General features: G+C 37.0%; 1 protein-coding gene across 5 annotated transcripts in view; it reads left to right on the top strand.

The window, feature by feature from the left end:
* RAPH1 (Ras association (RalGDS/AF-6) and pleckstrin homology domains 1) overlaps positions 1-26,930 on the top strand; it is an 85,351-nt gene that overhangs the window by 7,515 nt on the left and 50,906 nt on the right. For 4 of the 5 annotated variants that reach the window (XM_058840226.1, XM_058840229.1, XM_058840231.1 and 1 more), the window contains exon 2: positions 25,167-25,286. In XM_058840226.1, coding sequence (XP_058696209.1) covers positions 25,167-25,286 — 120 coding nt within the window. Of the gene's footprint in view, positions 1-2,473; positions 2,555-25,166; positions 25,287-26,930 lie in introns of those variants that run through there. The other variant, XM_058840227.1, reaches the window with a different exon arrangement.

The following is a 26,930-nucleotide window of genomic DNA, read 5'->3' as shown; positions in this document are numbered from 1 at the left end:
CTTCACAGAACTTAGCACAAATGTGGTTTCTAGTGCATTTAAAAAAAATTCCCATCATGAAAAATCTCATTAGGTTGTTTGAAGCCTTTAAATAAAAATGCCATACAGATCTGTTTTCAAAGGAAGTTGTCACTTAGATCTTTAGTGCATGAATCAAGAGAGCATGACCTTTTACTTGAACGTGTGGGTCTGAGTGGCTTTGACAGAAACATGGGTGGTTGCACACTGTTTCTGGAAAAGTGTTCTGCAAGTTGTGTGTATCAGTGCACATTTCTGGTACTCTGGAGTTTAGTCAACAGTAGTTGTGTCTTCTAATAGTTCTTCCAGCTCTTAAATGGGTGAATTTTGTTTAGGGATGGAGGAGGGAAGTCACTAGTTTCAGTCACTAGTAACCTTGCAAAGCAGTAATACTGGCTGAAACTTTACCTGTCTGTGAGCATGTCACAGGTCAGGAGAACAGTTCTACTGGAGCTGGATAAGAGAAGATCACTTTTTCTTTCACCTCTACTCTGGTGTGTCTGTTAATAAGTAACTTAGTGATATGAGCGGTTCTGTGGAACTGAAGGGCTGTTTGTCAGATTGATGTGAGTGCCACAAATAAATTCCTGCCTAGGGTAGAAGGAAAGAATTATTTTCATGAAGAAATGTTCAGTTGTTCTGGAATAGAGACCTCTGAGATACTTTGTAAGCGCAGCAGAAGTGAGAAGTCTCATTTTCAGCATGGAAGGAGGGGGGTCCCATAGAAAAGTGGGAGTGTTTTTTCCTTTCTGGCAGTTTGCAGAGCAGAAAATGGAAACAGGGAGATGAGTGAAATTTTCAGAAGGAACCACATATCCACATCACAACTGTTAAAGTGGAACATGTAGTGTCTTTATGAAGAATGCTGTGTTAACTGCTATCCAGTTGATAGTACAGCATTCAGCTTAACCTTCTGTACTTCCTATCCCAGTTAGTGAAAATCAGAGATGTTCTAGTTAAAAATAAAAGAGAAAACAAACCCCCATAAGCACTGTTCTTGTAATTAGCTTGAAAGAAACTTTGTTTTGATACTGTTTATATCTGTTCAGTTTAAATGTGTGCAAAAACTTCAGAAGGTTCTCAAAATGACCAAGTTAAAAAAAACCAAAACAACCAGACCCTGGGATTAATTATTACTACTGTATAATGAATCTTAAATTATCTTTTATCAACCGGAATGGAATATTTCTGGAATGACTGGCGTGTATTCTGAAGTTGAAAGTCCAGCACAGAATAAACAAAGCATTCTCAGACTATGAACTTTCAATGTCAGTGGTGTTTCATTTTTGAATTGCGATGACTTGGGTGTCTCTCTTATTGCAAAAGGTGTCAATCTTCATTCTCCTGAAGGATCAGGTAGTTAATATATTTACAGGTATCATGTAGGAAGTTAGCTAGTGTGAGGCCTGAAAGCTTAGGAAGTGATTTTATGTGTTTATTATTCTTTTAGATTGTTTAAATGTTAGCTTTGTGTGGCGTTTAGATTGAAAATATACGTAATGTAGGAAAAAACCACTCACTTGATGCAAATTATTTTGATTTAATGTACATGCTGTCTTGCTATCCTTGTCATGGAAAGAGTTTGAATTGAGCCTGTTGTTGCTTGCTTTATGGCCTAAAGACTGATCTGAGTGCGCTGCATAAGGCAAGTTATGATACTACCTTTCACTTTTTAAATTATTCTTCATTATCTAGTACTTCTGATTATTAATGATTTCCAGTGATTCTTGTGAAGTGTATATACTTTCTAACTTTGAAGATGGCAACGCAAATTTTGTCCTGTGTAATTTGACCAGGGGCCAACTTCATGTCTTTTTACACTTTAGTGTGAAAGATGCATTAACCAGTAATAAAATAGGACTGTATTTGCAAAACAGGAGAATGTGCTTTAAAGCAATGTCTTCCTAAAACTTTATCTAGTGTCTTTATTTTGTGTTGGGTAATGTAACCCCTTCTGAGCTTGAATTCCACCTGCATTATTTTTCTAACCCTAAAAGTACATGGTCTTCCTTTAGTTTAGAATGTATGTCACCTGAAACTAGGAGATGAGTTTTTGGGGGGTGTTTTTTGGTTGTTTTTTTTTTGTAATTATCCTCATTATTAACTTTCTGAGATAAGATTAATCTGGCATGCTCCTTAATACAACTCTTGACAGGCTGTGAGCATTTGAGAACATTTCTATACACATGATCTGATGAAAAATGATAAAATGTTAGAAGATATTGATGTGTCTTGTGTAGTACTTTGTTCTAGTTAAAGCTGCCTAAATATATTTCTTTTTCTATTATAGAGTGAGTTGAAAAGCAGGATAAAAGATCAGTTGTTCTCTTATGAAAGTGTAAAAATTGCAGCTGGCCTTATGTTGTCTGCATTCTTTTTGCCTTACAGTGTGGGTTTAAATATTTGAGTTTACAACTGCGCATGCCTTCACTATATTATGAAGTGCCTGTTGAGAGTTGAGAAGGCATAGCCTACTGATAGATTCAGCAGCTGCTGCTTCATTCCTAAAATGACTACTGCTGGATTGCGATGAACTGTAGGTATTTCAGCATGATTCAGGCAATATTATTGACAGGAATATTGAACAAACGTATATTCAAAATTAGGGCTTTTCTTATTTTTGCAGTATGACTAAATATTTAGTGTCTGGATACTGTGCATCATAAATCGTTGCCTTTTATTATGTCTGTTTATTCCAAGACGCTCATAGTGAAGTATCAATCTTTTTGGAGTATAATAATAGCCATTGTTTGAAATGGCTATGTGGTTTGAAATGTGTGGTAAGTAGAATACAAAGTTGTTCTGTTTTTTTTAGTAGAATTTCGAATATGTAGATCATTAACTATTTAAAATATAATATTATTAGTTCACTTTTTGGAAAGAAAACTTAAAATTTAGCCTGACATGACTCATTGTGGAGAGATGTAATACTGTGATGGAGTCGTCTGTTAAACTGAAGAGCACAACTCCGTGAGGAAATTGAAGGTCCAGTAAAAGACACTCTTTGTTTATTTAATATTTCTGACATAACTTCTGAAGTTCTGCCTGCATCTGTAATGTGATGGGTAACATTTCCCTGGGGAGGGTAGCAGCAGTCTGGTTCTGCGTGCATCAAGAATTGTGTGTGTAGCTATGTGGAACTAGTTTGGATGTATGGTTTGAGGCTTGTATTTCAACAGTAGCAAACAGTGATGATCTTTCTGTCATTAGATGTACATGGAGAAGCCTGGTATTTAATGGCATACATATCGATAACTATGTAGTTTTCATATTTTTATTGCCACTGTACTGCAAATATATTTTATAGATTGTATTTAGAAACTACGTTTGTAACAAACTCTGATCTATTACTTTTCAAAGATGATCAAAATAAGCACTGAAATATAATCCATGACTCCGCATTCTGTAGAAAATCGATTTGCGCCCTCTCTGTATTGCTGAGCTTTTATAGTGTCTTGAGGAACAGGACATTATTTTAAAAGAGGAAGTTAGGTCTGCCACAGAGGAAGCATTATATTATGGATTAAATGCTGTCCTTGTCATCTTGGAAACACACTTTTTCTGCTCTCTTGTTGCATTCATCTTTTTTTTTCTTCATACAGTCTTCCAGTTCGTTAGTTGCGATGAGTAGTTCTGAAAATTGTCTGTGTAGCTCTCTTATCCTCTTTTTGGGAATTGATTTGGAATATTTCCTTCTGAAATGTTTCTTGATTTGAAACTGGGTAGGCAGAAAAATACTTTTTTCTGTGCTCAGTTCCTTCCTGCACTTGCATTTATGTTGTATGCATGCTCTTAGATATTGTTGGCTATAACTGTCCCACAGGAGATATTCTGTCCACTGAGAATTGGGTAGGATATTATTCTTGGTATTGCCCATCTCAAAATGCACATGGTGGGAGATTGAATAGTATTTATGAGCTATGTTAGTCCTGTGCTTTGTGAATATTCTCCTCAGCTGGGATGAATGAGTTCTTAGATGATGAAGAGGAGTTGAGAAAGGGGCTGAGAAGTTGCTTTCTGTGACTTGATTCAATTTTTTTAAATAGAGTTTTTTACCTGTTAGGAATAATAGAGCTGAAAGAGGTGCTGTTAGAACTTATCACAAAGGCTGTGAATGATTCCACAGACATATAGCTCTATCACTTGTTTTCTTCTGAGAGAAGGCTGTGACATCAGATGACAAGTTGAGACCAAGAACAAACAAGGTCTTGGGATGCATCCCATTTGTTTTTTTTACAGGTGTTGCTTCTTGAATGATGTTGTGGTGCACACTCTGGCTTGTGGTCTAGCTGTTTCATTTCCAGAGCTTGTAAGTGGTTGCACTGAGCAGAAAGCAATGCCATTGAAACAGTGCTGGCAATCAGACATAGATTCCTGGTAGTCATTCTCAGTGGTGTTGCCTTGGGATCACAGCCAGGCAGTTCCCTGAATAGGCGTGAAGGTCCACTGGCAGCTCTGACAGAGCAAATGCTACTTACAGCATACTAGCACCTCACTGGTGAGTCATTCGCTGCTGATTGTTCTAGCTACTGCCCATTAAATAATGACTTTTGGCTGGTTGCTTGACTGAAATTGCCATGTGCATATTTGTTCATGGCCAGGCTTTCAAAGAGTGGTTATTGCACTAACTTTTCACTGGTCACAGTTATGTCAGGCTTTTGCTATACTGCTGTGTAATCAGATAGTATCAGAATGTGAGGTTAAGATTCTAGAATTCTGTTGAACAACAAAATGACAGCAAAACAACATGATCCATACCTTTGTCTTTCTCTAAGTTTAGTAAAAGAATTGGTTTTAAGACTTCCTTCAATATTATGGGGAAATTGCCCAGCTAATTGCTTCCTTATCTTTTCTATTTCTGTGTATCATCCTTCAAAGTGTGTTGCAAGATTTCTGTCAAATGCAAAAGAGCATTTTCTGTTGAGTGTCAAATCCAGCTGTATGAAAACAGAAGTTGTTTCAGCTTCACCAGCACAATAAAATCTACCTTCTGTATAAATAGTTTAGTAAGAAAAAAGCCCAAACCAACCCTAAAATCTAACTATGTCTTAAAGACTTTAGGGGAACTTAAGTATTTGAGGCATCTAGTAATGGAATATGTTGGTAATACTATGTGGCTCTTTACTAGTGCTGTTTATGGGCAAGTGTGCAAAAGTATATTGGTGTAAATAAAAGGGTTTTTTTCTTTTCTGACTTGTGGAACTTTTTAATACATTTGTAGCTAGAAAATGATAGCAGTGAGTACTAGGAATGCATTCTTGGTCCATGCTGCCAGCAGTGTTTGGCATTGCAACAACAGCAGTGTGTGGAAATAATTTCCAGCTTTCTTCCATTGATTTTTGGGGATGTTTTTCTTTTTCCTAAAGAAAGTGGACGTATCTTATTTGCTTTTCTTTACTTGCAAAGGGGTGGAGAATCTCATAGTTGGGGGTTTTTATGGTGTTTGTTTGTGGTCTCTTGGCTTAAGACAAAGCTGTTGAGGTCTTCCTTCCAGTCTTTGACTTGTAAAATTATTATTTAAATGGAATCTGCTGTCTTTTGTTGTGTGTGACATCGTCCAGTCCCAGGTACACTAACCTTTCTTGACTTCTTAACACTGTCTGTCTTCTTTCTGCTATCACTTCCTCTGGCAAAAAAACCCACCATACTTGCATAAGATGAATCAGGAGATTTATGTAGAGAAACTTGGACTTTCTGACTTTGCATATGCAAGTTGCTTGGATTGTCCACTGTGCCCTACAGATAGTTTAATTTTAACCTTTCTTGTATGCAGGGAAAGAGAGATCTTCCTGCTTCATTCACTACTTGATTATGAGAGGGAAGTAATGTTGCATTTATACTTATGTGGGAGCTTTGCATCAAGAAATCTCCAGTACCGTAATGAAGAGATTGGAATTAGTCACCGTTTAAACTGTTTTATTAGTATCTTTTGCCCTATGTTTATACAACATGACCTGTGAACTGAACTTCTGGATGTTTTCTGTATTATTCATAACATTGTTAACTATTTTTTGTTTGGTTGTTTCTTTATTTGTACCCTGAGGTTATTTTGGATATAGCATCTGAAATATTTTGCATAGCAGTGTCAAAAAGCATAGGGTTTTTTCCTAAGAAAAACACACCTTTTCCTTTGTACTTTATTAAATGTTTGGGTTGTCCTTGATCTGATTTTAAGTCTGTTTTTTGTCCCACCCCAGCCTGCAAAATCAATTTGGCAATTAATTTCTTGGTCTTCCATTCAATACAAATTTATATAGAGGCTACAAGCACTCTGATTTTTTAGCCTACATATGTAACTCAGTGTAGATGTTTTTATGTTGTTATAAAATGGCTCATGAGCATCTCACCTGTTTAAAAAAATGTTGCTTTATGTTTAATCTTTTCAGCCACTGAGTCACAAATAATATAATTCTGTCTCTTGTTTTGTAATACACCTATGTGCTATGAAATTTCACATGTCTTGTCTGTTTCTAGATCTTATGGTCATCCATTACTTTATATTAAAGGCCCAAACATAACCTCCTTCCTTTACAAACAGCCAACTTGTCTCTTATCAGGCTGTGGTATGAAAAAATCTTTTCTCATTAAAGATTTACATCTGAAGTCTAATGTGGCACGATTCCTGTCATGTTACTAGAAGTCTTCCTGAAAAGCATTGATGAAAGTGCTCTTGGATGTTAGACTTAGAATCAGAAAGCAGTGATCGTGTTTTACTGAAGTTAGACTACTCGTTTTAAAATTAGATTTCATTGTTTGTTGACTTTACTGATGTGTCATACCAATTGAAGAGCTGTTCTACCTTGCGCTAATTTTCCAGCTTTTTAAAAAGATCCTTGATTGTTTTTACAGTTGGAAACCAAAAGGTTTTGTTAGTTTTAATTCTGTTTCTACTACTGAATAAAAGGACAGGGGAGATTAATGTTATGACATATATGACAAAAGAGTTTCATTTCTGGTGTCTGGTTTTCTACCCATCCCTCTTTCATGTTCTAGAGTTAGTAAGGGAACACTTGCTGTGATGTAAATGAATGTACTCTAATATGCCTCTTGTGGAGGAAAAGGAGGAAGAAGTTGATGCTTTAATAGGAAGAGCTGTAACACTTCATTTCTGTGATGGTGTACCATCTCCAGTTCTGAAGGGTGAAGATGAATGAAGGCCCTCACCTATATTTTCAGGTATTCCCCTCCTGGATGGAAACAGATGTGTTGCACTGTCAAATGCAACATTCAACATTCCTTTGCAGTCTGGACCTGGGCCCTGGCATAACATGGTCATAAATAAATATACACGAGGAATTCAGCTATATGTTTTAGTAGTTAAAAGCTACTTTTACTGAATAGATGTGTTAGGTTGAAGGGAGAATGTGCAGAAAGCCCCCTGTGGAATGAAATTTATAACTGAAAAAAATATTTTTTAATTTCTTTTTTGGCTTTTAAACCTGTGCTGATTTGTTACAAGCTGACCCTTCAGAGTATGCTGGGCTGTAGCTGCTATCAGCTATAATTCCTTTGGAAAGGTAATAGGAAGAAGGTGCCAGCAAGACTTAGACCTCAATGGACGTTTAAAGGTCTGAAGGAAGATAGAAAAATTATAAAAGCCATGAAATAATTCTACTTTTTTAAGCTTCACCTTTCATGGTGCAGCTGCTTTGATTTGATTCAATGTGAGACAGATCTAAGATTCAAGTGTAAAAATCTTTCTACAAAAAATGAAACTATAAAAATCATGCAGCCACTTCACACTGTATGTTAGCAATCCTAGGAAATGGGACTGTAGTTTAATAGAATGTTTGACAGACTCCTGCATCTGCATAAACTTTTTCATAGTGCAGTAGAGAAACACAACTAGGAAATTGTTTTCATTTTAAATATTGAGGTGATACTGAATTAAGAGATTCATTGCTACATGGCTTTTAAACTGATCGCTGTCACCTACATTTTCTATAGCTACTCTTGCTGCTTTTTGCCTCATTTTGGCTACAGCAAATTAATGCCAGATCAGTTCTTTCTTGCCAACCCTTGTCCTTAAGAAGATGTGAACGTGGTCCAAATAATTAGCATTTCTAGTGTCACAAATTATATTCCTTATCCAGTGTGGTCAATTCAGCTGCTTTAGCTGTAAAAATAGTCATTGTGGTACACATTCTACTTTCAGTGTTGTATTCTGTAGTTTGTTCATCTGGCTCAGTCCTTGGAGAGGTCTTTATACCAAAGAAGATATGTTCCAGGAAACAAAAATAATTGTTCTTTTGGGATGTTCGGAAAAAAACTTTACTCAGAGGCTTGCCAATTTCTTACACAGCTGCTAAGATGATATAATGTTTTTTTTTGTTTGACTAAGATTGTAAATATGAACTTCCTTCCTCCTGCATTTATAATTATTCTAGCTCTATGCAGAATTTGTGATAAATCTCTTCCAAATTTCTGTTGAGGGAGAATATCTATGAAATGCTTACAGACTTCAACATGCAGTTTATATTTGCTTATGAAATGGGTGACCTAATTTTCTGTGAGCTAGATATAACCTCCTCCCATAGTCCTGCCAAAAGAAGGTATGTCTAGAATAAGACTTTGTCCTGGTTTTACATAGCACAAAACTCTTCAGCTGTGAGAATTCACGACCGGAATACCCTTTATCCTTAACTATGGTTAAGTTGCAGATTTGGTCAGACTTCAAAAATAGGCTCTGAGTGGATGGTAGGTTCCATTTTGTTTGTATATGTCCGGTATTCCTGCATTTGTTGTGAGCCATGTTTCCTGTTGCTTTCCAAATTACACTAAAGGAAATGACAGCACTGGCGATCAGCCTTGTGGACATGGACTTAAGTATTTTGGAAGGGAACTGAGCCTGGCTACAGCAGTGATGTAAACTGAGGTTGTATTTGCCTTAGGAAGGGGCATGGCTCTTGGCACATGATGCAAACACAATATGCAATATGGTATTAAGCTCATTTTTGGCCCTGATTTTCTAATTCAATTTTAATGCTTGAAATTGTATCTAATTGTTTTCATATGAAGATACGAATTTTTATGTTCTATAGAAAAAACTGAAATAGTGTGTGTTAGTAATAATATAACACCTCTACAAAAGTTTTGAGTTTTTTAAACAGTGTTATAGTATCAGTGTCTGTAAAAGGTATTATGTTTTGTTGATTTTTGTTATCTAAGCAATATCTTGGTAATATCATTACATTTCTATCAGGGAAAGATTAATAAAAGGGCTAGTTAAGAAGTCATCTATTTGGACTTCCTGCAGACTTTTCATTTTTCCATTGAGTTCAGGAAAGATTCAGCCTTGATGGCATCTGATATTAAGATGTGATGGCAAAAAAAGCAGGAACATTTCTTTCTTGACAAATTGTTCCTTACTTGAAATTTTCTGAAATTTGTGTTTGACTCTGAATTGTATAACAGAATAATAATAAATACTGTTATATTTATTGTAATTATGTAGGTATATAATAAATAGGTTTTGTGATGCTCTTTAGAGCTAGATGCTTTCAACAGCAACAAGTTGTTTGTGCAGAGTATCACGAGGAACTCTATCCATAGCCTACAGTACAGTTGGCTGGTATTTTTGTTTGATTACTGAGCTCTGTATGCCTCTTGAAACCAAGAATTTCTAAGATACCATTTGCATTAGGAAAACCTTATGAGTGTCCTAGAGGAAAAGAACAATGGAAAGTAGTCATTCTTCCTTATCCAGAAAGCAGAATATAAGGATCCTTCTTCATCCTTCTGTAAGAGAAAAATAATTGCAAACATTGAAAAACAAAAATTGGATGTAGTTGCAGTTAGAGTGCTATTTAAAATCTTAGAGTGAAGGTATTACAGATGTACAGCAGAGTAGCAGTGTTCTTGTGAGTACTTTTTACACCAAGTGCAGCAGAAGGTATTTTTTAAAAGTGCCATTCCAAAGGAGTTTTGCAGTCTTGCCTCTCGCAATGTGGTGAAAAGATTAAGTTTTTGCTTTGCCTGAGTTACTCCAGGCTTGGTTTGGCACTTTTACTTTCTGTGTGTTATACAGAATTTTGTGCGTCCTTACTATTCCTTGCCTGGAATTATGAGTGATCCCAGTATTCTTTTGAAAGAATTTGAATTTAGCTCTTTTTGAAAATATTACAATATATCATTAACCTTTCATGCGCTCTCTCTGCTACTTCCCCACTCCCCCCCAAACTAGATGGAGTTTCACTGGCATGTAAGGGTTTCAAAAGCACATGGTGTAGTCTGGAGGGCTGTGAAGTGTGGGAGGAAGTGTGCTTTGTTTCTTCTGCCTGGAGCTGGTCACCCCATTTCTCATTGCTTACTGCACTCAGAGGCGCTCAGCTGGGGGCTGGTGGTGCCAGCTGATTGTGAGTACTCATCTGAATGAAGCCACATACAAACATTAAAACAAATGTGAGCTCGAGTATTGTGACATAATCATTTTTGTATGTAGGCTGCAGAATATTTCTTATGCTGCCAGGAGAAGCAGCCTCTATTGGCTAGTTAATGTCTATGGTTCAGACTACAAGAAATTGAAGTGGCTTTAACTTCATGCACTTGCTATTAAACTGCACAGTTGTAGCTACATCCAAAGGAGATATTCATAGAATCACAGTTTATCTCAAGTTGGAAGGGACCCAGTAAGGATCATTGAGTCCAACTCCCTGTTCCTCACAGGACTACCTAAACTAAAACCATATGACATGACTTAAGAGCATCATCCACATGCTCCTTGAACTCTGGCAGGCTTGGTGCTGTGACCATGCCCCTGGGGAGCCTGTTCTGGTGCCCAACCACCCTCTCAGTGAAGAACCTTTTCCTGATGTTCAGTCAGAACTTCCCCTAGTGCAGCTTCATGCCACTTCATACCTTCTCATGTGGCGAAGGAATGTTTACATCAAAGGGAAGGATGTCCTGTTTGTTCCTGATAACTTGGGAAAACAGTGCTACAAATATAGGCCTGTTAAACTGTAAGCTCCTTCCAGTTGTACTATTTAGTGGAATTTATGTAGCAGCAGCTATTCAATTGTACCTTTATGTCAGTGCTGTGATGCTTTTTAACAGAGCTGTGCCTTTGCTTATGCACGAACGTTCAAATGTTAGAAATACCTAGTGACTACTCTAGTGATTAGCTTACATTGACAAGACTTATTATATAAATAATATATTTTTTGAAATTGCAGAGACATAGTTTCAAGCAGACATGTTGCCTTTGGGTTCGTTCTGAGACAATTCCACAGATACATGCAAGGTTCTGTGCTTGTGGACCAAATTTTTGGTTTGCAGGAATATCTGACCTGTGCTTGTAAGCATTAAATGAAGAAGTGCAACAGGTAAGATGTTGTGTGTGTTTAGCCACTGTTGTGAAATCTAATGGCATGGGCATGCTAATTTTTCGTGTCTTGCGCCTCAGTGCTACAGAATTTAAACTGGAAGTTTTCTGAATTCAGAATTATAAATGTATTTATGGGTGGTAATGCTTTGTGATTTTTTTTTTCTTGTTCCTACTTCTGTTTAAATGTAGTCTTCTCTAGGGATTAATTTGATATCTGAAAAGTACTGAAACATTAAGTGCTTGTAATAAAAAGTACAAGCTTTAAGCATGTCTGTAGAGAAAATAATTAATTAAGACTTGTCATTTTACTCATTTGGTAAAACACTTACTTTAACATAAATGCAAATTCAGCAAAATTATAGTGTTTTTTCAGTATCATACATATGTGATTGCATGTTCTCTAGAGCAGGTAGTATTTGAAAATTTCTCTGTACTAATGGCAAAGGTAGACTTTTCTGTTTATTATGAGCTTAAGAATATTAAAAAAATTGCTTGAATCTTACAGTACACTCTGAGCTAGAAGTGGAGTTACAGGTTACAGGTGAGCCTGTTACAGATGAACTTGCTGCTTCCAAAAAGGGGAAGTCACACTTTTTTCTTTCCCTGTCCCTTCTCCCGGCTGTCTGGTATGAACCCAAAAGAATGTGTTGCTCTAATATTTGTCCAGTCACAGGGCAATCTATTGCTGCTTGTGACCTCAGAAAAGACTCTTTCGATGTTTGGAGTGTTGAGTGGATTTTCTGATGGTTTAGAAGGTTGAACAGGCTCAGTGATGTTCTGGAGCAACATGCTAATGGATGGAGAGGAAAGATGTTTCTTCCTTTTCACAAGAGCAATTGAGGTGTTATCCTAGCTCAAGCTTTAATGTGTAAGCTGTTTTGAACTGGAGGAGTGGGAGCTTAAAAAAAAGTTAGAAGACATCAGGAAAGTTTGAAGAGACATTTTCCCAAAAACTCCTTTGAAAACTACTATAGAAAGTTTACCTTAGAACAGAGAGAAAGATAATTGCACAATTTTATTGCTTCCGAGTTGGTTGTGTCAGTGTTTTCTAAATGCAAAGAAAACCTTCATCCAAAATGTTGTTGGTTTTTTTTTTTTTAATATTCTGTAGCACTTAAATGCTGATAACAGTAAGAAATTGGCTGAATTTCACAGATGCATTGCTAAAAAGTGTGTGTAGATTTACTCAGCTGATAATAGTTGGGGATGTTTTTGATTAATAAATACATTGATCCCGCAGAGCAATTCTGGTAGGAGGTAGGCTGCCCCTTTATCATTGTCATATTTCTGAGAATAGGGCAAATGCAAGGATTTGCTGCTGGAAGTGCTGTAACATTTTGGTGCTCGGCTTCTGCATCTGAGCAGATGGTATATTTATCCAAGGGGAGGACAGGAAGGAAGAAGGAGGAAGAATGTGTTGCAGCCCCTCCTTTCCTATGTGATTTGAACTCTTGGGTATGCACAGCCCAGTGTGTGTTTCCAGGTGGATTTGTTTCTAGAATGGCAAGCACAAATCATCTGCTACGTTTGGCATGTCACAGAGCCTGCTCCCAGCTTTGCTTTTCATGGGAAACTTGAATGTGGGCTGTGGAAATTATTTTGAAAGTTACTCCCTTATCTATGTTGAGAAATAGAGAAGTTGTGTTCACCTGTGGCTTCTCAGTGAGTTGCATGTTCCAAATCCAGCATGATGTAGAAGAGCCTCTCTGGCTGCCAGGATGGCAGTCAAAGAGTAGCAGCTATCAAAAGAAATAATCCTGCTTTTTGCTGCTGAGCATTCTGTGGAGGGGTGTTTTGTGCTAAAGCCTGTGGGCTGTCCTGCAGGGTACCGTTCTTAACTGCTTGGAAGCTGCTGGACCCTTGAGGTTCACAGTTCAGCAGTGAGAGGAGGCTATCGTCCCCAGACTGAAGACTGCTATGAAGTATCTCATTCCTTTCCCTCTGAATTTTGTTTCTCTCAGCATAGAAATGAGAGTAGTATTTGTCAATCAGTGTGTCCCTTGTTTAGAAGTCCTGACATCGAAAATAGTTCATTCATTTTTATTGTATTTAAGAAAAGAAAGAAAGTTGCACATGAGACAAGTTCACGTGTTGCTTTAAGATGGCTTTGTATCAATCTGATCTAAGGAATGTTACTTTTAAAAACATTTTTTGTAGACTTTAGGATTATTTTAGTCAGTCTATGCTGTTCTTTTTGATTTTCATCTAAATCTGCCCTACCTTTACCACAGCATCATTTTTGGGTAGGAGATATGAATCATTTAATACTAAGTGACAGAATTTCCAAGCACATTTGTAAACAAAAGTGAAACATAATGCACAGCATATATGTATCTGTGTGTATAATAGATGCTCTGCACCACCTGCTTCTGATAACCCTTCACTGAATTAAAAATGTCATTAGTTTAACTGTTTGAGGAAAGATCATTTTTTGGGAAGAAAATTTGAAACTTAAGATTTTAAGAGGCACTATAGAGTCTGCTGATGTACTCTACTATTTCCTTCTTCTCCTTCCTCCCCCCCCCCCCCCCCCCATTCCAGTAGCAAAACACTGCCTTTAGTTTCCACATGCAAGAAAAGCTTCATTCACAAAGCTACCAAGTGTGGTGGCAGCAGACTTTACAGTAGTTGTTTATGTGACTCAGTTGCTGAGCTGCTTAGACAAGATCTCTGCAGCTTAAGATCTGGACAGCATTTCTTAGGAATGCTGGCCTAATCCCATGAGTTTAAATACTTCTGTTTAAAGTCCTCCTTGAACAAAACCCAGCTGTCAGCCCCATCTTCTGTGATTCTTTTACTGTACAGAAATTTCATGTTTGCTTCCTCAGTGGCATAACTTACACTGTATTTTTTTCCTTTTTGCTATGGAAGGTAATTTCCTTACTTTTTCAGGAATGTGTTCTTTAAAACATTGATTCTGTGTTAAATATTTACATTTGGTCTTAATCTTGAGGCAATTAAATTCTAGCTAAAGTCTTTTGGTATGCATCTGTTGGTGTTAACTGGCTTTTAGACTTCTCTAACCTTTGATATAGCAATATTTTTTTTATGTTGAGGCTGTTTTCTTGCTCTAAATGCTTTTTTTTTTCCGGGGACTGGTACCTTGTAGTAGTGTTTATCCCCTCCCTCACTTTCTGGTGCCAAGATTTATTTAGAAACTGAAGTAATGCAGCTTTTCAGTATGAACATATATCTTTAGAGAATATCTCATATATAAAAAATTAATTTAAAAAAAAATAAATAGTTTCAGAAGGCTTATAAGCTAGAGATTAAGGTCAGTGCTCAGCAGGCAATCTTTAGGTTCCTATTGGAAGTTTGTGACAAATTTCATAGCTCTGTACCTCCAATTGCTGACACTAGTTTGAGCTATTATGTGGGCTTCTCGTTTTAAGATCATTAAACCACCCTTGAGAGGAAGGATGTTGAATTAACAGTAGAATAAAAAATCTCAAGAGAAGAAAGTATTAAAAAGAAAAAATGCCAGGAGAACTACTGTCAGTTTTCTCTAGGTTTTTTGTTTGGTTTAATTTTTGGGAGGTGGGGTGTTGTTTATTTTGTTTTCTTTTGCTGGGGTTGTTTTGGGGAAAAGGGGTCAGAAGCTTTGGAGAGAGTTCTTCAGTGACATTCTGTCTACTAAAATGACAAATAAGAATTAGGTTGTATTTTCAGCTTTTATCAGTGATGAGCCTGAATTTCTAAATCTGCTCAAGACTTTCTCCTCTTCACGAATTTTTACAGGCGTTACTAGAGAAAAGTGGTGGTGGCATCCAGCTTTGGCATCTTGTTCAACCAGGTACCACTCAAAAATTGACTTGTGGATTGACTTCACTTCTGGAGTAGCTTCTCTTACTTTTTGAGGAGAAAAACAGAAGAGCTGAGCAAGTGTTGGACTTCCTTCAGGCAATTGTTTTTTTCCTCTCACCTGGTGGAATTCTCAAAATATAACTTGGATTCTTACAATATCACTGAGGAAAACAGTGAACTTAAGTTTATGCAGCAGGATGTTGGCTTTCTGTCCTATTATTGCATGTGAGGCTTATGGGTATATGAAATGTTGCTTAATCACCTGCAAGACCCATGGGAAGATGCTGATAAAGTACTCTTGAAGCAGTGACTATCCTGCAGTTTTGATGTTCACAAACATTTTTCCACCTATATCCATATCATTAAGAACTTGTTCTATAGCTTGTCCTTTTCATGCCACATAGTTGCTGCCAAATTTCATTGTGAGGCAGGGACCCCTCAGGCCTATGTGCCTCACATCACTGCCTAGTGAGCAGCGCTGATTTACTGCCAAATGATCCCCTCCCCTTTCCTTGCATAGAAAACTGCCCTGTTCCTGCTGACTTCCAGCCTTTCCTTCCAGTTTTGACTGCTGGGACTCATCTCTGTGCAGAGCCCCACATCACTCTTCTAGATACACAAGGCTCTCTCAAGCCCTTCTCTCTCAGCTCTGCTCCCTTCCAAGCCTCCCACGAGACACAGCTCTTGCATGGAAAAACCTCTCCTTACACAGTAATTCCATTTCTCATGGTAACTTCATGGTGTGCAGTATGTACTTCCTCTTCCCCCCTCCCCCCTCTACCTCTCACACATTAATAAACAAATGTCCTTCTGTGTAGAGGTTAGTGATGCAAAAGAGTGATGGGGATAGAGAGGGGTTTTATGTCTGTTCTTACAGTTTGCTATAAAGTTGGAGAATGAAATTTGACTGCCAGTTGTGGTACTTAAATCTGCTCTTACTATTGTCTTAAAATATAAAATTAGTTGTGCAGGGGTAGCCTGTTTGGATGTGTTTATTTTTGGTTTAGGGCAGTGTTCTTCTGCTCAGTTTGTTAGAGGTGGGTTTAAAGTAAATCATGTCTTCTATTTATTCAGTCTATTAAATTTAGATGTCTTCTAATTTGAAGATATTGAAGACAAAAAAATTGAATTATTTTCCTTCTTAAAGAAATATTTTAGCCAAAAGATTATTTCCCTATTCATCCTCTAAGTATTTTTTTAAGTGGTGTCTCTTAAGGTCATTTTGTTTTGTCATGGCTAGCTGTAAACAACAGAATGTGTTGACTCATAAATGCTAAGAATTAAACATCTATATTCTTTAGAGATATCAAACACTCTTTTATGGGTCTTCTGAAAAATATGCAGTTGTGGTTTTGATTTTATTTTCACCTTTTTTTCTGGAGATGGTAGTTCCAGCTATAGTGAAATGCACCTCTTCACAATGTAATCTTAATTCTTACCAGGATGCCTAAGTTGCCTTCCAGCATGTTCCAGCTGAGGTTAGTATAAAAAATATATACCCTGACATAAAAGCAACCTGTGAAGAATGTTGTTTATTTATCATAGCTGAAGCATTACTCATCTGTTTTTTGGGCCATTGTTCATAGACTGTCACTGGGTCCTTGTGGAAAGGAATTTGGCAACTGCATCTGAGTCTGGGTAGTACCCACATCATACAGATTGCCAGTGTCTGCTGTGGTATCTTAAGTGAGCATTGGCATAATGCTTATTTTTAACCTTTGAGAGGGTCCCTTGAACAAAAATTAGTTTTTAACTGTGCTAAAGTATAGGTAGAGTAGCTCAGTCTTATGAGGCATTACTCTCATTTGTATTGTAATTTTACCTATGACCTAAGTGTTTTTCTTACATTTCCTTTCTCCTGGTTGGTTTGATCATTCATTTATAACTAAGCACTGTTGAGATGTTCAACTTTCATGAGTAGTTGACAGTTGATTGCTTTATTTTGCTTTCTTATAGTTGAAAGACAACTTAGTGTATGTGTAAAAATTTGTTTCTTTGAATATTTGTTCCTGGTGGAAAAAGACCCTTTACAGGCACAATAGACCAGTCTGTAAAAGGATGTGAATTTTTGCGTGATTGGTTGGCTAATGCTTCTTCTTAAGCGCAGGGTGATCCTGAAAGTGCTGCTGTTAGCCTGGTGATTGTTATTATTGGGCCACAGCTACAGGAATATTTGGGTATTCCCTGAGATCTGTGCATAAGGCCAATATTACAACAAAATTCATACCTATTCTTAGTCTGCTCATATATATTATTCTTTTTTGGGCATCATTCCAAAGGTAAAACTGAATGCAAAGAGATGCTGCAGCAGTATTTGTGTTACAATAACCACACGATGAAGATTCTGGAAAATTGACGCTAATGTATTTTCTAAGTATATATCTGCCTACTGAAGACAGGCTGTACACTGAAAATTCTCTAGTCTTAGCTGGTAAATCTAAGAAGTTGTCTTCAGGTTGCCTTCATAAAGACTGTTCAGCAAGACATGAGACAATCTAGGATGCTCTTTTTATGGGAATTAATTTAGTGTCCACTTGGGTACTCTGGCTGTAATCTTGGTTCAGGAAATGAGATACAATGATTGATAAAGCCCCTTCTTTTCAAGACAGCATCTGTTTGGCTAGATGCGAGTCAGTTACTGAAATATATTGGAGGGAATAAAGGTTTTACTGTATGCCTTCCCAACAGCGCAAATTTGAAATGCAGTTAGATTCTTGAAGTGACATTTCTGTAATTTTGGTGCTTCCCATATTATACAGGAAAGAGGATCTTATAAATATATTTCAATATACAAGGAGGCACACTTCGGGGACTAATTTAAAATTTCAGGTTGCAATTATGGAAAGGTAAAATCAATATAAAGTAATACAAAGATAGCTTAAAACCAGAAACCAACCATATGGAATACAGGGTATTCTATTTGGTGCACTTTTCATTTTACCTCTCAAAGCTTTCAGGCAAAGAAGGGGTGGATGGGTGGGTATTTTGTGGGTGGTTTTGCTGTGGCACCTCAGAATGATTTCCCACTGCTAGAAATCAAGATGATGAAGTAAACATTCTGGTATCTTCAGTGTGTTTATTTCAGGAAAATGTGTGTGCTAATGTCAACTAAAGTTAGAGGGGGAGTGTACAAATTCTGCTTAAATACAAAGGGAGCTGAAAAGGATATGAATATGGAAAATTGTGTTTTTCTATTTCTTCATGCTGCTGGCCAAAAAGAGTTTGAGTCTTTCATATTGTTTGTGAAGAATACTGAAGTTGTCATATCTGTGTCTGCTTTGTTCTAAAGATTCAGTATTAAATTTGTGGAAGACCGGGGAGCAACTGTGATATGTTTGACTTTCCTGGTCAGAATCTCTGGGGGTGGTTGTTGAACAGTCTGTTAGAATCTGAAAGGGATAAGAGCGCTCTCATGAAGAGCACCAAGTTTCAGAAGACCTGTATTTGTGCATACAGCACTGATGTTTTTCGGGGGATTCCAGAAGCAGTGAGACAGTTTGCTTTGATGTTCCGATCCGGTATCTGATAAGGATATTTTTTCTCTATTTCCAGTTGATTTTTCAAACAATTGTTTCATTAGCAGTTGTTAAAATGTAAGTTATGTGTTCACTTTTGTGCTATAAATATTTATATAACATAAAGTAAAATATTTTTATGAACTCAGTGAAAAAGATTGTTGTTTGACTGGGCTTGAAATACAAACAGCTAGAGGCAAAGGCAAGTTCTTGTACAGGCATGTGCCTAATTTTAAGGGGAGCATTTAAAATCACTCTGTGGATGTTTGAATAACTTTCAGCAGCCTTAGTTGATCTTTTATTAAAACCGTAGCCTGTGTGCAGTTCAAAACATGCATTCTCAGATAGCAGATTTCTGTTTTTTCCAAGGTACATTTTTTCACGTTGCACAGAGCAGTGGGCAAAGGGTGTAATATTGTGGGCCACGCTGTTTTGCATCTCCCAGTTAAACCTGAAAATATGACCATAAAGTGAGGATGCCTGGTTTTCAGACTTGGAGTTCTGCAGTCTAGACCATCTGCCTGATACAAAGTAAAAGACTTGAAAAGAAGTATGCTCAAACTGTATGTAGCTTTTAAACTCTTTCAGTGTATTCTGGAATTACCTTTCTTCTCCCAGTTACTCTGAATAAAGAGCATATTCTTCTCTTGACTTTCTCTGTTTGAAGAACAGTAGTTATTGCTAAAGTACAGTGACTTACTTTAATTTTGAAGAACAGCTTAGCCAATGCATGTAAACATTTGTTTCTTTTTTTTGCCAACACTATTTCCAAATTGCTACTAATTAGTTTGTTTTAAAAAATAAGTGTGGAATTAAATAAAAACAATTTTCCAGAGCAATGCTGAGTGCCTTCCTTCCTTAATTAAGTTGGAATGTAGTTGATTTGGACAGGACAGATCAATTGAATTGTGGCAGATAATGTGTTGATGTAAAGAAAAACACCTTCATCAGCTGAGGACTAAGGGAAGAAAGGCAAGAAATAGTAGACTTAAATCCAAGGTTGTCACAGTAATAATGAATGCTTTATACACCTTAATTATATCTGCAGTCTATTGACATATGACTGGCTTTTGTGAAACTTATATTGACGTCCAGGATTTCAAGAGGTCACCCACAGTATTTCAGAGTATTAGTTATGAAAGGTCTTTTTGCTTTTAATGAAGTGTGTGAAGATTCATCTTTTATCAGACATTCAGTGTGTTTTCACCTTGTTTAGTTAGTGCCAAGTCTGGAAAACTATTGCCTGAAGCATAGTTTAAAAAAAAGAAAAATGAAACACTAAGTTGGCTAAAAAAAAGCATATTAAAACAAACTTTCACTTGACATAAGATTTTTTCATTTGGAACCTTCTAAATTTGAAATTTTTTGGCTGACAGATTTGTATCTCAGTTTTTGAATTTGAGAGGCATTGGAATGTCTGTGCTGCAGAAGCCTTGGGATGTATTGAGCTATTACAATGCTATTTGAAGCTTAAAGAAAACAAATGCTCTTTTGTTCAGATTTTCATCTAGATTACTTTTATCATAAACTGGGTTATAGAACATTGGATAGTGCACAAAGGGCTTCATAAAACTTTCTAATCCCCCTCCAAATATCTTTTTCTGGAGTAATTATTTTCAGAATACATTATGTTTATTAAGAAGAAACAAAGAAATACTAAAGCAAGTGATCTGCCCTGTCATTGGCTTAGTGTGCTGCAGTGTTAAATTCAAAGAGTGTTAGTGTCAGTTATAGCGTAAGAACCCCTGGCTAAAAAGTATGCCAGAGCTGATTGGTCCCTGTCACATGGACAGAGTATTAATATGATACAAATAAATATATCTGCTCAAAGTACCTCTTGTTATTTACCATGACTTTAGTTATGGAAATGTCTAGAAACATGGAACAGGGATGTGAGCTTTACCTGTGAGTTTTGTAAAAGCGTTTTAGAGTGTTTTTCTCTTCAAGTAGCCTTATTTCTTTAAGCAGTCAGATGAATGAATATAAGAGATGAAAACCTGCTAGAATCCTACTCTGATATTTATGTATGCACTCTGTGCTTAGGTGCTCATACAGTATATTAGTGTAGTGTTCTATCGTACACAACTTCTAACAGGAGTGGATATTGGCATAATAATAAGGAATGATCACAAATGAAGGAACTTGGATATCCAGATGAAGTATAGTGAGAGTATGTTTCCCAAACCAAGGTGTGCTATATAGTACTTGAGGCTAGATTTTAAAATGCAGAAAATCAGTTATTTCTTGAGATAGTGTTTCAAACATTTGTGTCTTGTCTACTGCATCCCTAAAATAGCTTTGTAACAAATTCAGTAGTTGTTTTTAGAAGGCAAATTGTTTTTGCAGGAACAAGCAGGACCTTGTGCAAGCTTGTATTCAAATACTGAGAAAGGTTGGAGGTAGGTAGAAACATCAGTTACCTGAAAGATGGTATGTTTTCATTTTGGGGTTTTATGCTGTCAGTTGGTATTGAACATACTTAAGCATCTCTAGTTCAAAATTCTTAGTACACTGCTTCTAAAATTATAGTGACTAAACACATTCTTGTTGCTGACCCTTTATGCACATTAGTGTTTACAGTTCAACTCAGAATTCTAATTTTCTTTCTCTTAGTCTTTGCATCACCAGTGAATTGTGGTGTAGAGAAAACATGCAACTTAAATTATTTTACAACTGCTTTTTTTTTCAGTACAGAGTGTTTTCTTTATAAGGAGATATTGTTAATATAATAAAAAATCCATTTGTCCCAATCAACTAGGTTGATTTAAGGTAGCAACTAATGTCTCAACATGCGAGTGTGCAGGATATGGTCAGAATGCAAGACATTTTCCTCATGCCAGGGTCTCAGTGAAAGACACTTAAGATACACTTTTGATAACTGTCCAAAAGCTGTTGATACAAGGAAAATGGTTTCTTGGTTTTGGAATTCTGTGGTGGCGTCTTTCTTGAAAATGTTGAAATGGTAATATGAAGCATTGCTCTTGGCGTTTCCGTCTTTCCTTGTGTGTTTTAATATCTCATGCTTGTCCTGGCATACTAAGAATATAAAAATCATCTTGAAAGAGTAAATCTTTCTGTGTTTTTTCCCCCTAAACTAAGTTTTGTTTCTTTACACTGTAATTTAAAACAGAATAGTCTGTCAGAGTCCATAGTGGATAATGAAATGATACCTAGACCACACTTTAGTGCAGGAAGCCTCGCTTCCATATGAAAGACTACACTGTGTTGATACCGTATTTTATCTAGATATCCCAGAATGATGCTGCTCATTTTCTTTATGTTCTAATTCAACAGACACTTGAACAGAATAGAAGGTGAAGTGTTGAAAAATAACTTGAATTCTGAAGTTATTTTGGCATGTCATATGGTTTGAGCTCGGCAGAAATAAAAACTATTTAAAATGTGTTCCCCTGCAAATGTTTTAGGAATATAAGTGGCTTACTTTATGACATCACGTCAGAATCATTATCCTTTCTCCATTTTTTATGTCTAGTTCAAATCTAAATGACTTCTTTAGCAGAAAAAACCCAACCCAATTAAACAAAACACACACAACCCCTTACCCCTTATGCTGGTTTTATTTCTTGTTATAAATAAAGGTGTTGTATCCTTAGAAAGGTGTGATAACTCCCACTTAGATCATAATGTGCTAAAGTGCAGTGCATGTTTGCTGTGATCAACAGCAATGAGAAAGAAAATGCCTATCAAAAGGAAAATTTGAAATTTTTTAATCGGAATGTGCACTCTTTTTTGATATGGTTAATATTTTGAGTTCTTATGCCAAAAAGTTCATATACTGCTTTCTGAGAATTTTGTTTCTGCCCTCATTTATTGAATCAATTCTTTAATTAATGTCCTTTGGGATATCTTCCAGTTGTGGAACTTGTACTAAGATTTTCCTTTTACAGAACTTGCGACTTAATATTAGCTGTTTCTGAAGCGAGACACTAACCTCTCTGTGCCTTTTGCAAGTAAATGTTGACAGGCTCATAGGAAATGCAGCTGACGTTAGGAAGCTTGGGTGGGGACTACAAGGAGCTGGCAAATACTACAGGGTTCAGTGCCAGACATGCTGACACAACAGTACTTCACTTGTAAAAGTTTTCTTTAGGCTGCTAATTCTGTCTTCAGAATAACTGGAACCAAAGCAGTGTCTGTGATGCCAAGTTAAAACAGCTAAAGTAACAGTTTATGGGAAATTGAGAATGCTTTCTGTGGCTTAGATCCTTAGAAATATTAGTAAAAAGAGCAAGCTTCTCTCTTAATGAAGGGGTGAGTTAAGAGCAGTGCCATGTAATGAATGCACTGCAAAACAAATCCATCTAGCTGGAGTGTCAAAAACAACTCAAAGAGGGAAAGGCTAGTATTGTAAAGTATCTGTAAATACTGTTCTTTGAGTGGTTGATATCACAGTTTCCATTTATTTGATTTACCAGTTCATAGTCATATTTCATAAGGCACTCTTTTAATAGCTTCCTTTAGCTTTTAAATAAAAATTATTTTCTTTAAATATATCTAGACATTGAGAAATGCTATGTGAGCACTTCTACAGCAGTTTGACCATGTCACATTAAGTATAATGTGTTTTGTCTTGAGTTTACAGTATTTCTGGTCCATGTAAGAGCCTAAGAAGTAGTAAGGCAAAGCTTTGAAGGAGGATAAAAGTGGAATACAGCTTAGGTTTGCTTTGCAGTATCAGACAGCGTATGAGCTGCTGCTACCATGCTGTCTCCAGTTTTGTATGTGGGAGGACTTGCAGGAGGCATCATAGGGAGGAATCTTGCCGGGTAAGGCATGCCTGGCTTACAGAATATAAAAACTGCTGCAGTCTTGGTGGAAGGGTGCAGCAATATTACACAATCTTATTGTTTGTTTTTTTTTAATTTCATCGTCACCCTTAGATTTTAGGAAGTGCTTGCTTTCATTCCTTAGAGTGCAGGACTCAAATCAAGTGTTGGAAGAAAGGAGATTCAGATGGTGAATTTGATCTGTGAAGTGTTTGTGCAGTGAAGTGTGCCATGACAAGTTGGCTTTAATGTTATTGCCTCTTTTAAGGTAGGCACATGCATTGTGCTCTCCCACAAAAGTAGAAGTTCAAGTAGTAGACTGAAACAGCTTTGCTTAGAGCAACTGGACAGCAGTATCTTGCATCCATGGGAGACATTGGCTTCTGCTGACCTCAGAATTACAGATCACCTCTGAAGTCTCCTCTGTCCTATTTTATCAAGATAAAATGAAATAAAAGCAATATATAATAAAACGGAAAGACTTGTTTTTAATCTTTTTTTACATAAACTGTCATGTAAAATAAAAAGTGGATTGAGCAGTTTTTTGTCTAAGATCACCTTAATAATTTTTCATAACATCCCTCATCAGTTTAACTGTGTGATGTTGGACATTGATGTCTTTCTAGACCAAGATTTGTCTTTTCCTGAAGAGAAGCACTTAGTTCATTTTTGAATTTACAAAATGTGAACTGGTGCTTTCTGAAAGCTATGTAGCAAGTAACTATGTAGCCCATGACTTGGCCAAATCAAACTGTTCCACTCACCATTGATTTTCTTGTGTAGCTCTTGCTGGGGTTCCATTTTCATGCATCTCTGGGCAATCTGTAGCACATCTCTGAAATTTACCTTCTCTACTGCCTGATTGCTTCCAAGTTATTACCTAGATTGTTGCCCCCACAACATGTATGTAAATTCTCTTCCTGAACCAGATCCTGTCTTTGCCAGTGTGGGTGTACATAGAAAAGGCATGCGTGTCTTAGCTCCATAAAAGGGGCTGGAGGACATGTTTGGAAAGGGGATTTAAACAGAAGATTATTTTCCTGTGAGATAATAACAGATAAACTTTGGAGAACATTATCTTGGTCACAAATTTGTTGAATGAAGGAGGATCTGAGAGATGTTATGGTGACTCTTTGCTTCCAGAGAAAAGTTCCTTTGTTGAATAAAAATTGTGCAGTATCAATGAAGTGATCTGGTCAGTGTCCAAGATTTGAACTGTCTCAGGGGATGTATTGCTGACATTCTCTATGGCCTATTTAAGCATTTCTGTTTACAGATTTGTAGAGTGATCTATTTGTAGTGCAGTGAGACTGCACTTCCTGTGGTTGAATGGTGTTGCTTAACTGTGGTCAGCTGAATTCCTTGGATGAGAGTTGGATTTTTCTAATGTAATGTCAATAGATTTTGCCAACAACAGCTGGCAATGAAGGCACATGCAAGTCTAGCATGAATTTCTGATGGTGTATTAGATACTGTGAGCTCTGTTCTTAATAATTTTCTGCATCGTTCTGACAAAAGTGAGCTGAAAAAATGGCTTTGCAATTATCTATTACAACTTTTATACTAAGTCTTTACTAGTAAGCAGAAGTTTTTATGAAGTTTATGGATGGACATTTGCTTTGATTTAGGAACATTTTCAGAAACATAGTAGCTGACACCAATTTTCTTAGACACTGATAAGAATGTTTGAGTATCAAACCTTTATTTTTTCCCCCCCAGATGGAGCAATTGTCAGATGAAGAGCTTGACCATGGTGCCGAAGAAGATAGTGATAAGGAAGATCAGGATCTTGACAAGATGTTTGGGGCCTGGCTGGGTGAACTGGACAAACTCACACAGGTGAGGGACGTTGCAATCATCTCATGGAATAATTTTTTGTTAGTATTATGTTTCTTTTCAGTTGGATGCCAACTGCTTCACACTGCCACTTGCAGCAAGGCAGACCGTAGCCTATGACCAGTTCAGTAACCTTTAAAGGTTTATAAATTGGCTTGTTTTCTCCATCCTGATGTTGTTTATTCATTTTGTACAACCTGCTAGCTTGACCTGTCACAAAGAGTATAGTTCCTTCCGAGAATTATAGAATTGGTATTTGTCCTTACATATGTAGAGCAGTATGGATTTCAGCTAATAGGCTGTGTCTCAAAACATGTGATTTGACATTGTACAGCTGTGACAGCATTTATTTGTTGCACCTAAACAGCAATAAGAAGAAAACGTGAATGCAATTGAATTGAAGCAGCTGATAGGAGATCTTTTGGTCCTGCTTTTGTTCTAGTGCTTTTCCTTTGCTTCACAAGCAGCTACTGCATTTGGCATGGTGTGTGCTACACTCCTGGGGTGATCAGCCATTTCTCTGTGACTGCCTGCAAGGGGTGTTTCAGCTGTGTGAACTGGCCTTCCTGAATAACATATTTAATTTTCTCCCTGTTTGTCATGTAGAGTTAAGCAAAGGTATGATAACTGAAGGCTTATTAAGCTAGAGAAGAGACAGTTTTTCTCATCTTCATCTTACCTGAAGACTAAAGGAAAATTGAGCTAATTATTGTAGTGGTTTTGGTTCAGGTATTGGTATTTGGTAACAGGATTTCAAATTCAGTCTCATCTCTGCTAATGTCTCTGCCAGCAAGTTCTAAGTGTATATAGCACTATAGGGGAAAATGTTTGGTTTTTTTCCTGAGCTCACACATGCAAGGCAATAAAGAATCCTGCCTTCTGAGATGAGTGGAAGAGTGTAACATGAATCTGCATGTACTAATTCTTGCTGATTTTTAACTTCCTTTGAAGGGTTTTTAATGGTATGAACCATTTTGAAGGCATGGGCTTTGTAAATTGGCTTGAGGATATTCACAGAGGAGCACAATGGGTCTTAGACGCATTAAGCATTGCATAATTTTGGATGTTCTGCAGACCTGTTGAGTTTCAGTGACAGCAAGATTCCCCATGTAACACATTCCACTCCAGGGGCAGCAGCTTCTGACCCTGTCATGTACTTCTTGGGTCAGTAGCTGGATCACAGTTGCCCTGCAGCTTGCTACTTATAAAAATCCTGGTATTTATTATAGCCATTGTAGCAGAACAATTCAAAGGGTCTTAAACCCTTTGTTCTCTGCCCCATTTTTTTAATGGTATGAGCAGCCTAGAAATACAAGTATCCTTTACTTGGGGCTTATAGCTGCACTACTGACATGCAGACTTCAGGGTGATGTCTCAGTTCGTTGTTGGTCTGTGCAAATTTCTTAAAACCTACTAACAGTTACTTAATGGTAGGACCCACATTATTTGTTCCTTACCTTCATATTGCTGTTCAAGACAGTCTGCAACATAGCCTGGCAGTTGCTCTTCTATCTTTCACAACTACAGCGAAATGACATTTCTCCCAAAACTTTGAATGACCCCATATTGTTCTGTATAAACAAGTTAACGGAGTTGGTTGTGTCTCAGTTCATTTATTTGGACAATCATGAAATCTTGATGGGGCAG

The sequence above is a fragment of the Poecile atricapillus genome, chromosome 5 (assembly GCF_030490865.1).
Source record: "Poecile atricapillus isolate bPoeAtr1 chromosome 5, bPoeAtr1.hap1, whole genome shotgun sequence".
NCBI classification, from domain to species: Eukaryota; Metazoa; Chordata; class Aves; order Passeriformes; family Paridae; genus Poecile; species Poecile atricapillus.
The sequence above is the reverse complement of the archived record's forward strand: the minus strand, read 5'-3'. Positions and strand labels throughout refer to the sequence as shown.